This window comes from Pan paniscus, chromosome 17 (assembly GCF_029289425.2).
Source record: "Pan paniscus chromosome 17, NHGRI_mPanPan1-v2.0_pri, whole genome shotgun sequence".
NCBI lineage: Eukaryota > Metazoa > Chordata > Mammalia > Primates > Hominidae > Pan > Pan paniscus.
The window spans coordinates 97,056,253-97,069,492 of NC_073266.2; the positions used below are offsets into that span (position 1 = coordinate 97,056,253).

The 13,240-nt window shown below is 59.6% G+C and overlaps 1 protein-coding gene across 6 annotated transcripts in view; it reads left to right on the forward strand.

Annotated features, from left to right (window-relative positions):
* Positions 1 to 13,240, forward strand: part of NFATC1 (nuclear factor of activated T cells 1) — a 136,346-nt gene that overhangs the window by 89,822 nt on the left and 33,284 nt on the right. For 2 of the 6 annotated variants that reach the window (XM_034943402.3, XM_034943403.3), the window contains exon 9: positions 1,838 to 2,527. The exons of 2 other annotated variants lie outside the window; for them this stretch is intronic. In XM_034943402.3, coding sequence (XP_034799293.2) covers positions 1,838 to 2,527 — 690 coding nt within the window. The remainder of the gene's footprint in view (positions 1 to 1,837; positions 2,528 to 13,240) is intronic. 2 more of the 6 variants (XM_057300454.1, XM_034943405.3) reach the window with 1 other exon arrangement.

Sequence of the window (13,240 nt, forward strand, 5' to 3'; positions counted from 1 at the left end):
ACGTCCCCACCTCCTGGTCACCCACCCCCTCTAAAACCTTAGCCTCCCTACTCAGTGTGCAGGGTGGACGCTTTAAACCTCAGTCTCCCTACTCTGTGTAGGGCAGATGCTTTAAACCTCGATGTTTCTACTCAGTGTACAGGGCGGACGCTTTAATCCTCGATCTTTCTACTCAGAGGGTGGATGATAGAAAGATTTGAATGAGTGAATGAAAGTAGAGACTTGAAAAGTCAGCACAAAAGCAACAAAATGCAGCAACTCCACTGGGAATCCCTGGGTGGAAAGCTCTGGTTGACGTCCTGCAAACTCAGGCTGGTGAGATCCTACAGCTGGGAACGGCCCATATGGGTCAGTCCCTGTGATGCCTCCAGTGTGGCGGGAAGGTGGCTTGGCCACCACGGATGACTTGCGCCTGCCCTCACGACCGCCGGGACCTGTGCGGGGGGGAAGAGGGCGGCTGCAGGGGAGGCCGCACGTGGCACAGGTGCTCCGGCATCTCGGGCTGCAGGAAAACGCCGTCTCCATCATTCGCGGCTGCTGGTGGACTCCTCGGCACCCAGCCGTGGCGGGGAACGGCTGCATGGACTCACGGGCTCAAGCCCGGGGCTAAATATTTTCTCTCGAATTGTGGAAATGCTTTTGTTTACTGCAGGAGGCTGCCAGGCTCTCTGTGGTGGCGAGTGTTTGCACCGGGAGCCTGTGTACTGGCTTTGGGGGCCACGCATAGGCCCCCAGGTGGTGACAGGAGGGGAGTTTCCCTCCCTGTGGCCGACCCTGCTGCCAAAAACCCACCAGTGTGCAGCCCACGGGGAGGAGGAAACAGGCTGAGGAGACTCACTCACAGCTTGCCGTCTGCGTAGCATTCGCTCAGAGTGGCACCACGCGTCTGTTAGGAATGTACGTGCGCCATTGTGAGAGCTTTAGAGCCACTGAGCCGTCTGATGTCTCCTCTAAGTAGCACGAGAGGCCTGAGACCAACAGGAAAACAGCAACCGCAGGAATGCCGGCTGGGATCCGCCTCGCCGCTCCTGCTGACTGCACACCCTGCCTGTTTGCTTCCCAACACCCCCACAGAAGCGGGCACAAAGGCTGGGGTGGGCGCGGGCTGGGAGCCGGTGTCCGCTCTGGCCCGGGCCTGGCAGAGCAGCCTTGGGGACCCAGCACCCGCCCTGTGGGCTCTTCCCCAAAGCCCCGGACTTTTAGGGAGGGCTGGGTGGGAGAAAGCTCTAGAAACTCGGGAGCCCCCTGTTCCATCCAAGGCTGCCCGGTCACAGCCTCCACACAGCCCGTCCCTTTAGAAGGGGACTCAGGAGCACCGTGGAGGCAGTCCAGCCTCCACGACAGTGTTTTTCTTTCGCAGTGACGGACGGCTTCTCTCCTGGAGCAGTCGTTCACCTTTGCAGTTGGATTTTTACTGACTCCTGAAAGCCGTCTTGTTCTGTGTTCGAGTTTACCAAATGTGCAGACATTTATCAAACCGAGTGTCGGGAGCAGAAATGCAGTCGTGCATCCACGTTGAAACTTTCGCTTTGATTCCTGCAAACCCACAGGCCCCTGGGTCCAGGGCTCCCACTGCAGTTTGCAAGTGGACTTTTATAGCACGTTAGTGCTGCAGGAGGTTCCAAGGAAAACAGTCCTCGCCAGTATTAGAACCAGCTGCGACTCTCTCGGCCGATGACTCACGCCTTTTTTTTTAATGGGGTGGGAGAACCAGGCAGGAGACAGAGGGACCCAGTCAGGGCCCTGTTGGTTTTGTGGAGGGTGCCCCAGCCACAAGCCTGTCTGATCACACTCATCCGCAACTTGTGTTTATTTAATTTTTTTTTCCTTCTCACAGTTCCAATTATAAAAACAGAACCCACTGATGATTATGAGCCTGCTCCAACCTGTGGACCAGTGAGCCAGGGGTTAAGTCCTCTCCCAAGACCATACTACAGCCAGCAGCTCGCAATGCCACCCGACCCCAGCTCCTGCCTCGTGGCCGGCTTCCCGCCCTGTCCGCAGAGAAGCACCCTGATGCCAGCGGCCCCCGGCGTGAGCCCCAAGCTCCACGACCTTTCTCCCGCTGCCTACACCAAGGGCGTTGCCAGCCCGGGCCACTGTCACCTCGGACTCCCGCAGCCGGCCGGAGAGGCCCCTGCCGTCCAGGACGTGCCCAGGCCAGTGGCCACGCACCCCGGCTCGCCCGGCCAGCCACCCCCGGCCCTGCTGCCACAGCAGGTGAGTGCGCCTCCAAGCAGTAGCTGCCCCCCTGGTCTCGAACACTCGCTGTGCCCCAGCAGCCCCTCTCCTCCACTCCCGCCTGCCACCCAAGAGCCGACCTGCCTGCAGCCCTGCAGCCCAGCGTGCCCGCCCGCCACGGGCCGCCCGCAGCACCCGCCGTCCACGGTCCGCAGGGACGAGTCTCCGACTGCCGGGCCACGGCTGCTGCCAGAGGTGCATGAGGACGGTAGTCCTAATTTGGCCCCTATTCCTGTAACAGTCAAGCGAGAGCCTGAAGAGTTGGACCAGTTGTACCTGGATGACGGTGAGTGCCCGCAGCCATGTAGATGTGTGCCCCGCCTGGCACCATGGCGTGAGCTCACGGAGGGGCCGTGTGCGTGCTACGTGTGTGGCACGTGTGGAAGTGCACCGAGGCACCGGGCTGGGTGTGGGGTGCGTCCTCCTGATATAAAGTGCCCGTGCGGTGCCACGGCGTCAGCACCAGCTGGGGCGCTCGCCGTGAGATCTGCTCCGGTGGTCGCAGTGTGGGGCCCTTGGTGGGTCCTGGGCTGCAGATCCTCCTGTGAGACCTGTCCCGGGGTCTAAGGCTCACATTGGTGTCCAGGTTTGCTTCTGCAGCTGAATATGGAGCCGCACGGCTCAGGCTCAAAGCCCTGACTTGGAGAGGGACCGGCCTCTGCGGTCGGGGCATCGTGGGTGCCGCCTGAGTCCCGTGAATGGTTTGTAGACAACAGCTTAGCCGAGGTGACGAGCACGTTACCCCGTGCGGCTCTGTAAACACATCTAAATGCCGTGGCGGCCTTGCCAGGAGCTCGCAGGGTGGCCGTGACACCGGGGGCCCTAGACTGTGCCTTCAGGCCCCAGGCGCAGGGTCTTCCCCATCTAGCCCCTGGGCTCGCACAGCGCGGAGATGCACCCAACACCGCACACCTGGGGTTGTTAGGGAAGGAAGTGGCCTCACGTCTGTAGCCAGGCGGGTGGTGTGGGGTGTCTGAGCACTCAGGCCTTTCTGTGACGAGTGGTGACCGAAGGCGCCGTGGCGTTCTTGTCGAGTGTTTACACTTTAAGGCGCAGCCCGACTTGCTTGCAGTCGCGCTGTGATCGGGGCGTGCCCGCGGCCCTGGTGACCACGCGTTAGAGGGCGATTCCACTCGTGTTTTCTGGCCCTGCGGTTTGTGTGCGCGTTGTGATCGGGGCGTGCCCGCGGCCCTGGTGACCATGCGTTAGAGGGCGATTCCGCTCGTGTTTTCTGCTCGAATGGTTTGTGTGGGAATTGGCTTCATTTCCTCGGAGGCACAGTGAGTCCTCCCAAGTGTATGACGTTTCCCAGGCCCGGGTTCCAGCAGACACACCTGGAGCCACTGCCCACTCCCTGCTCAGTGGCCTGGGGTCCAGGCGAGCCTCGGCCTTCTGGGGAGGGGGCGGCATTAGCCCCTCCTGACCCAGGGGGGCAGGGACTCCCGGGCATCAGGAGCTCAGTTTCCCATCTGCTGGGAAGGGAGTGAGGCCAAACGCCTTCCTGCTGTTTCCTGACTGAAGGCTACAAGCTTTTTGAGGAGGATGCATGCAAATATTTTAGCCCCAATAATATTAAGCTCTTGAGCCCACAGCCCTGGTGTGTGTGTGTTTGCGGTAGTGTGTCCCATGGAGCCCGCAGCCCTGGTGTGTGTGTGTGTGTGTGTGTGGGAACTTGAGGTAGTGTGTCCCATGGAGCCCGTAGCCCTGGTGTGTGTGTGTGTGTGTGAACTTGTAGTGTGTCCCATGGAGCCCGCAGCCCTGGTGTGTGTGTGTGTGTGTGTGTGTGTGTGTGGGAACTTGAGGTAGTATGTCCCATGGAGCCCGCAGCCCTGGGGGGGGTGTGTGTGTGTGTGTGTGTGTGAACTTGAGGTAGTGTGTCCCATGGAGCCCGCAGCCCTGGTGTGTGTGTGTGTGTGTGTGGGAACTTGTAGTGTGTCCCATGGAGCCCGCAGCCCTGGTGTGTGTGTGTGTGTGTGTGTGTGTGAACTTGAGGTAGCGTGTCCCAGGGAGCCCGCAGCCCTGGTGTGTGTGTGTGTGTGTGTGTGTGTGTGTGTGAACTTGAGGTAGTGTGTCCCATGGAGCCCGCAGCCCTGGTGTGTGTGTGTGTGTGTGTGTGTGGGAACTTGAGGTAGTGTGTCCCATGGAGCCCGCAGCCCTGGTGTGTGTGTGTGTGTGTGGGAACTTGAGGTAGTGTGTCCCATGGAGCCCGCAGCCCTGGTGTGTGTGTGGAGGGGGGGGGGAACTTGAGGTAGTGTGTCCCATGGAGCCCGCAGCCCTGGTGTGTGTGTGTGTGTGTGTGTGTGAACTTGAGGTAGTGTGTCCCATGGAGCCCGCAGCCCTGGTGTGTGTGTGTGTGTGTGTGTGAGAACTTGAGGCAGTGTGTCCCATGGAGCCCGCAGCCCTGGTGTGTGTGTGTGTGTGAACTTGAGGTAGTGTGTCCCATGGAGCCCGCAGCCCTGGTGTGTGTGTGTGTGTGTGTGTGGGAACTTGAGGTAGTGTGTCCCATGGAGCCCGCAGCCCTGGTGTGTGTGTGTGTGTGTGTGTGAACTTGAGGTAGTGTGTCCCATGGAGCCTGCAGCCCTGGTGTGTGTGTGTGTGTGTGTGTGTGTGTGAACTTGAGGTAGTGTGTCCCATGGAGCCCGCAGCCCTGGTGTGTGTGTGTGTGTGTGGGAACTTGAGGTAGTGTGTCCCATGGAGCCCGCAGCCCTGGTGTGTGTGTGTGTGTGTGTGTGTGGGAACTTGAGGTAGTGTGTCCCATGGAGCCCGCAGCCCTGGTGTGTGTGTGTGTGTGTGGGAACTTGAGGTAGTGTGTCCCATGGAGCCCGCAGCCCTGGTGTGTGTGTGGAGGGGGGGGGGAACTTGAGGTAGTGTGTCCCATGGAGCCCGCAGCCCTGGTGTGTGTGTGTGTGTGTGTGTGTGTGAACTTGAGGTAGTGTGTCCCATGGAGCCCGCAGCCCTGGTGTGTGTGTGTGTGTGTGTGTGTGTGAGAACTTGAGGCAGTGTGTCCCATGGAGCCCGCAGCCCTGGTGTGTGTGTGTGTGTGAACTTGAGGTAGTGTGTCCCATGGAGCCCGCAGCCCTGGTGTGTGTGTGTGTGTGTGTGTGGGAACTTGAGGTAGTGTGTCCCATGGAGCCCGCAGCCCTGGTGTGTGTGTGTGTGTGTGTGTGAACTTGAGGTAGTGTGTCCCATGGAGCCTGCAGCCCTGGTGTGTGTGTGTGTGTGTGTGAACTTGAGGTAGTGTGTCCCATGGAGCCCGCAGCCCTGGTGTGTGTGTGTGTGTGTGTGTGAGAACTTGAGGCAGTGTGTCCCATGGAGCCCGCAGCCCTGGTGTGTGTGTGTGTGTGAACTTGAGGTAGTGTGTCCCATGGAGCCCGCAGCCCTGGTGTGTGTGTGTGTGTGTGGGAACTTGAGGTAGTGTGTCCCATGGAGCCCGCAGCCCTGGTGTGTGTGTGTGTGTGTGTGAACTTGAGGTAGTGTGTCCCATGGAGCCCGCAGCCCTGGTGTGTGTGTGTGTGTGTGTGTGTGTGAACTTGAGGTAGTGTGTCCCATGGAGCCCGCAGCCCTGGTGTGTGTGTGTGTGTGTGTGAACTTGAGGTAGTGTGTCCCATGGAGCCTGCAGCCCTGGTGTGTGTGTGTGTGTGTGTGTGTGTGAACTTGAGGTAGTGTGTCCCATGGAGCCTGCAGCCCTGGTGTGTGTGTGTGTGTGTGTGTGGGAACTTGAGGTAGTGTGTCCCATGGAGCCCGCAGCCCTGGTGTGTGTGTGTGTGTGTGTGTGTGTGAACTTGAGGTAGTGTGTCCCATGGAGCCCGCAGCCCTGGTGTGTGTGTGTGTGTGTGGGAACTTGAGGTAGTGTGTCCCATGGAGCCCGCAGCCCTGGTGTGTGTGTGTGTGTGTGTGTGTGGGAACTTGAGGTAGTGTGTCCCATGGAGCCCGCAGCCCTGGTGTGTGTGTGGAGGGGGGGGGGAACTTGAGGTAGCGTGTCCCAGGGAGCCCGCAGCCCTGGTGTGTGTGTGTGTGTGTGTGTGTGTGTGAACTTGAGGTAGTGTGTCCCATGGAGCCCGCAGCCCTGGTGTGTGTGTGTGTGTGTGGGAACTTGAGGTAGTGTGTCCCATGGAGCCCGCAGCCCTGGTGTGTGTGTGTGTGTGTGTGTGTGTGTGTGAACTTGAGGTAGTGTGTCCCAGGGAGCCCGCAGCCCTGGGGTGTGTGTGTGTGTGTGTGTGTGTGTGTGTGTACTTGAGGTAGTGTGTCCCAGGGAGCCCGCAGCCCTTATCGTCTGTTTTTGCGGGAGTGTGTCCCGTCAGCCCAGGAGGCTGCTGCCTCCCCAGGGCTGTCCCTCAGAGCCACACACTTGCAGCCCGTGGCTGCCCCCTGGCCACTCTCTGGAGGTTCATGATGACTGTGGGGCGGGGCCAGGACAGTGTTCCTTGTCCTGTGCCGATGTCGTCCTGAAGTTCTTACTGTCTGACCTGCCTGCTGTCCTCCTTGTCCACCCACGAGGCCAGCCGGAGCTCCGCGTGGGGCCCATGTCCCTGCTCTGCAGCCTCCTGAGCACAGATGGACTCTGCCTTCCTCCCCAGCCCCTGCGCGAGGTGGACGCTGACGTCCATGCCTCCAGTCCCTCACCCCTGCTTTGTCTCACGCGGTACCAGGTGGTCCCAAGGCGGCTGGGAGATGCTGAGAAATTCTCTTTCCACCTGCCATGCCTTGTCCCAGTTGTGACCCACCAGCTCTGGGCTCCCACAATTGGGTAGTGCCCTGCAGGCCCAGGTGGGAAGCAGGTCCCGGTCATGTTTCTGCTGCCCTGTGACCCACGTGTGGTTTTATGGCGAGGGTAGAGTTTGGGGTGGGACTTGGGGTGGGTGAGCAGCGGCAGTGCTGGGGGCTGGGATGTGTTCTGCGTCAACACAGCAGGCAGGGGACTGTCGACCCGCGCGGTGCTCAGGTGAGATCATCCCTTTACCCAGCCCGTTACTGCCAAAGCCTCACCAGGTGGCCCGGGCCCCTCTGGCCTTGGTCCTAGAGGTCAAAGCTAAGTGAGCCAGGCCTTGCCTTGGGGCCTGGTGGGCCACAGAGGGTGGGCTGTTGTGTCGCTGAGTGCACAGGCTGGGGACGTTGGAGCTGCATGGGTGTGGGTGTGACCCCGCCCTGGCCTGCCTGACTGTGCGTGGACATGGAGGGGATGGGACCAGGGGAGGGGAGTGCACGGACGACTCCCTGACACATGGAAGGGCTGAGGCCAGAGTGCATCTGCCATGGGGCTGGGCCTGGCCTGCAGCTCCTCTGAGGATGCCCAATGCCACGTTCCCATTGGGGCCTCTCCTGACAGCCGGTGGGACCCTGGAGCCCAGGATTCGCCAGCTGTAAAGCAGTCGCTCACACCCCTTTTAAGAAAGTTTGTTTCCCGGCGTGCTGCCGTCAGGACACTTGAGGACAACCTCTCCCCGCAGAGTGAGCTCAGTTCCCAGCAGGCCTCTCTCCCCATTTTCCTCACTCAGTTGCCGTGGTGATCCTCCCCAAACTCAGATCGAATGGGTCACGTCCTGTTCAAAAGACCCAGGGGTTTCTGTGTTGTCAGAGCAGACCACCACCCCAGCCCACGGACCACAGTCATCTCGTCCACGTACGCTTCGTCAGGCCCAAGGCCGGTCCTGGGACCTTGAGCACAGAGCACGAGCGCCAGCCCTGCACGCTGTTCTGGTCACAATGTATGGCTCCTGTGTGCATTCCGCTTCCATAACCTGGGAGCAGCCACACACAAGCTTTTGGGGTTAGCGTATGGCGCCGGCTGGGGTTAGCGTATGGCGCTAGGCGGTGCCGCTTTGGGGGTCGGGGTTGGGATGGAGGTTGGGATACCTGTGCAGACACCTCCCTATGACATGGCAAGTGTGTGCAGGTAATGTGGTAATGTCCCTTTCATCTCCACCTGTGAGGTCCCTCGATGCTCAGCCAGGACCACAGCAGTTAAGGCTTCAGGCAGCTGGAAGCAGTGTCAGCTGTGGCCTGATCTCCCCCCCGCCCCCCTCCCGCCGTGGGCAGACAGCCCCTCTCGGTCCTTCACAGGCAGGCAGGCGGGGCGCATGGCAGAGGAAGTTCTGCTCGTGGTGTGTGTGAAGGGGAGGGGACGGTCCTGGGGGCTGAGGTGGTGCAGGTGGGGTAGTGTCTGGTGCAGGCCCCGCTCTGGGTTAGGGCAGGGTGGTCCCTGGTGCAGGCTCAGGCTCTCAGTCACGGTGGGGTAGTCCCTGATACAGGCCTGACATTGCCGCCACCCTGGGAGACAGGCACCAGGCAGTGGACTCCAGGTTCCTCCTGAGCACCTGGGGGCACGTCCACCCACTCTAGACACCTGTTCCTCCCGGTGAGAAAAGCAGATTCAAATGTTTATTGCTCTGTCGGAGCCGAGTGGATGGAGCCTTCACTGAGAATGACATGGGCCGAGCCGTTTCCCGCGTCCTGGGTGGATGGAGCCGTAGATGGGTCGCTGCCTGTCCTTGTGAGAAGATGGCTGGAGCGTCCACCAACATGGCTGGGAAGGGTCCCGGGTCAGGGTTGAGTCTGGGTCGGCCCCTCCCCTGCAGATGACCTCTGGCTTGCCCTGGGTCCCTAGAACCTGGAACCCACACCCCAGGCTCACAAACGCCGTGGCATAAACGAGGTCAGGGCCCGGGTTGTGTCGGGAAAGCCTCACGCAGGCTGAAGACCTGAATTGTGAGGTGGAACTCTGAGTCCCCGAGACTCCAGCTCCATGGCAACGCGGGGGTGTACCTGGGGGCCGTCTCGATGGGGACAGCGGGAGAGGGAGCCCAGACCCCAACAAGCTCCACGAAAATGCGAGGAGCCATCTTGATGGGGACAGCAGGAGAGGGAAGGCAGGCTAGGGTGAATGTGGGTAGTCCTTGTTTAGTATTAATATATATTTTGTCTAATTTCACAACCCCTAAGAGAATCGGGCACCTCAGCAGCCACCCTGGGGCTCAGTCGCTGGCTTAGAAAGCAGGCAAGCGTGACCTGGAGTTGGGGGGCGGAGAAGGATGGGAAGCATAGGGCGCCCCAACAAGGGACGATCCCAGCACCTGGAGAAGGAGCAGAGATGAGAGACAGAAACAACACGAACCCCAGGTCAAGTCGGTGCCGTGCGTGCCAAGTGTCCTCAGCGGGTGGAAAGCGTCGCTGTGTCTTTGTTAGTTTACACAACAGGGAGAGAGCGAAAAGCTGGGGTTGGAGGAAACAGGAGAGAAGTAAGGCTGTGTGGCGGGGACAAGACTCAGACACACCTCTGACTATCTGTAAATGGGCCGATGGGACACAAGGCCAGGGACCTCCTGGCCAGCCCCGAGCCCCGTGAGGTGCCTGTGGCAGGACATGAGCATGGCAGGTGACAGAAGCCCTGCCGGGTCCACTTTCCAGCCTCCCCGGCTTCCCTTCTGCGTTCCGCCGGCCTGGCCGCCACCTCCAGGGACAATGAGCCTGGCGTGGGGTGCAGATTTAGTCTCCAGCCCTCTGCGAACCAAGCAGTGGTGGATCGCAGAGCTGCGTGCGGGGAGAGGGGGAGACAGGCCAGCGTCTGGGATGTCCTCGTGGGGCCGGGGACTCAGCCCCGGCCCCTGGGCGCCCAGCCATGTTTGAGAGACTTCCGTCTGCCTGACCAGAATCAGAGCTGTGGGTCCATGAATTAAATCACTTCAGGGTCTTGCTGCTTCACATGAACAGCTGTGCAGAGGCAGCCAGAGACAAGCCGGGGCTCCTCACGTGCAGTGATGCTGACAACGGCCTGCCCATGAGGACATAGAACTTTTTCTGTGCGTACTGGTTTTTCATTTGTTTTGTTTGGGTTTTGATTTTGTTTTCCAGGAATGTGGAGTTAAAAGGCAATAATAGAATAGTGTCCAGTTGCAGAGTGTGGGTAGGGGGTCCACAGTGTCTGTGTTTGCGTCCCTGAGGGGTCTGAGGAGGGCAGTTCACACTGGAGCCTCCTCTGTGGCAGCCTCTGCTCGGCCGCGGGAACCTGAAGGTCACGCACAGCCCACATCCTGTGTGTCTCAAAGAATTCAAGCCTCAAAATGAAAAATGAGGCTGGGCACGGTGGCTCAGTTTGGGAGGCCGAGGTGGGTGGATCACCTGAGGTCAGGAGTTCAAGACCAGCCTGGTCAACATGGTAGAACCCCATCTCTACTAAAAATACAAAAATTAGCTGGGCGTGGGGCTGGGCGCGGTGGCTCAGGCCTGTAATCCCTGTACTTTGGAAGGCTGAGGCGGGTGGATTACGAGGCCAGAAGATCGAAACCATCCTGACTAACATGGTGAAACCCCATCTCTACTAAAAATACAAAAAATTAGCCGGGAGTGGTGGCGGGCGCCTATAGTCCCAGCTACTCGGGAGGCTGAGACAGGAGAATGGCGTGAACCTGGGAGGCGGAGCTTGCAGAGAGCTGAGATCGCGCCACTGCACTCCAGCCTGGGCAACAGAGCGAGACTCCTCTCAAAAAAAAAAAAGATTAGCTGGGCGTGGTGGTGCCTGCCTATAATCCCAGCTACTTGGGAGGCTGAGGCAGGAGAATCACTCGAACCTGGGAGATGGAGGTTGCAGTGAGCTGAGATCTCGCCACTGCACTCCAGCCTGGGTGACAAAGCGAGACTCCATCTCAAAAAAAAAGAAAAAAGAAAAATGAATCCAGCTTTTTTTTTTTTTTTTAGGATTTCTTTGCTTTCCAGTCCTTTCTACTCCCAAGTTTTGTTTCAGAAGTGCTTGGCCCATAAATAAATTCCAATAATGAGGTCGTCTTTGTTTCTCCTGAATATTGAGCTTTCCCCTCAGACTTCTCGAGCATGGCCGAGCCACAGAGGTTCAGTTTTTAAACAGTAGTTTTCTGTATCTTGCATTATTTTAAATGTAGATTTGAAAAAATGCCACAGAGCTCTGTGTGGCTCCTTTTCCAACGTGATTTCCACGCATTCCGCATCGTGGAGAAGGGCCGTGAGGAGGCTCCGCTGGAGCGGACTCTCGGTGAGTTACGCGTTAGCGAGGGCGGCCCCGTGTCACGCGCTCGCGCGCCGAGAGCATTTGCGGGGACGGTCTTCTGAAACGGAGGCGCTCGGGGCTCGCTGCGGTGCCCACGGGTCTGTGCCGCTGAAGTGGGCGCCCTTCCTCCAGCCTCGTGAGGAAAGCGGCCGTCCCTTGGCGCGGGGCTGGTCTGCCACGGGCGCCTCCCTGTGTCCCCGGGACCGCCGCACGGCCTCTGCCACAATCGGCCCTTTCAGTCCCTCAGAAGCACTTGGGTTTCAAAGTCTCCATGTCATTAAAACAACGAGCAGGTAGACGAGGCGGCCGGAGCGTGTCTGCCGCAGTCTGGGCTGTGAACTGGCCCCTCGCCTGCCCCTCCTCCTGAGCCGGAGCTGCTCCGGAGAACAAAAAGCTCTCCTCATGGAAAGTTTTACTAACCTGGCCCGGCGCCCAGGTCTGAGGCCTTCCCCGCGGCTGAGGAGGATTGAAAGCGTCTGTGTGCCGCCATCCAGCACGCAGCGTCGTTAACGTCGCAGACGGTGGCTACCGCGTGATGGATGGAGCAGTGGACTCGGCCGTGCGAATCATTCATTAGGGTCAGTGCCTGGTGCCGCGGGACCGCTGCGTGGGGGTTTCAAGGCGTAAAAATCACACCGCACACCACCCGGAGACGGAGCCTGCTGTCGGCAGGGCGGGCCGGGCTGCGGGGGCGGGTGCTCCGGAGGCCGCTGAAGAGGCAGCTCCCCGACGCCAAGAGCCCGTCCAGCCCCAGGCCCGGAGCTGCTTCCTCAGGGAGCCCACCCTGTGACGTGCCCGAGGTGAGGCAGCCACCAGAGGCCGCGTCCAAACCTGTGCGCCAGGCAGCGTGTGGGTGAGGCACGGACGTTGACTCACGCGTTTCAGTTCCTGTCGAGAAAACTCGCTCCCACCTGGTCTCAGCCAGCAACCGCGACGGACAGTGAGAAAGGCGAGAGCGGGCACACGCCCCCCATCAACCTGGTACGGCCGGGGGAAGGCGAGAGCGGGCACACGCCCCCCATCAACCTGGTACGGCCGGGGGAAGGCGAGAGCGGGCACACGCCCCCCATCAACCTGGTACGGCCGGGTGAGCATGGAGCCCATGGCTGGAGAACCCCGGGGCAGCTGCAGTGGCAAGTCTGCCCCTTGAGGAAATGGCAAGGATGGCACTGAGACGGGTGCTGAACAAGGCTCTCTAAAAATAGGGGCTGCATGGGCCGTGCACATGCCGTGTGGGTGCTGTTGCAGGTCTCCCGCCGTGGCGTGCAGGCTGTGAGGCCACAGTGCCTCCGTCCTTCCCTGAGGTGGGCACGGGAGAAAGGAGAGGTGCCCGCTCCTGTGAGCTGCCCACGGGCTGCTCCTCGGGGCCTGTGAGGTTCTGGGCGCTTTTTTAAATTGCCTGAAGATATTCACCGTGGACACAGAATGTTTTGAATTCTATGCCGTTTCTAGTTGAAATATCAGTCTACAGTCCAATTTTGTGTACTTGGAAGGGAAATTTGGGGGTATCATTTTCAGCCATTCATCTTCTGCCTTTGACTCCTTAAAAGTGGGTCTTAGCTTGTTTCGGCGTTAAGTGGAGAGCTGTCTGAAATCAGTAACTGGAGGGAGAGACATAGGGACGAGGTGGAAGGAAGCAAGAGGGAAGAGCTGGAGAGATTTCACAGAGCTTGGGCAATGAGCACTGTTTAGATCTATTTTGTGCCGAAGAAAATTCACGGCCAGTGGCAGCAGGCAGCAAAGAGAGACAAAGCCCTGATGTTCAGCCGCGACTGCGCGTCTGGGCAGTGTGGGGCGTGTGTGCGATGCCTTTGTCATCTTGCGTAGGCAAGCCGTGAACAGTGGTAAGGCGTTCGCGAGTCATTGTAACGTAAGCAGGCCGTGAACAGTACTAAGGCGTTCATGGGTGTGTCATTGTAACGTAGGCAGGCCGTGAACAGTAAGTAGTAAGGCGTTCATGGGTGTGTCATTGTAACGTAGGCA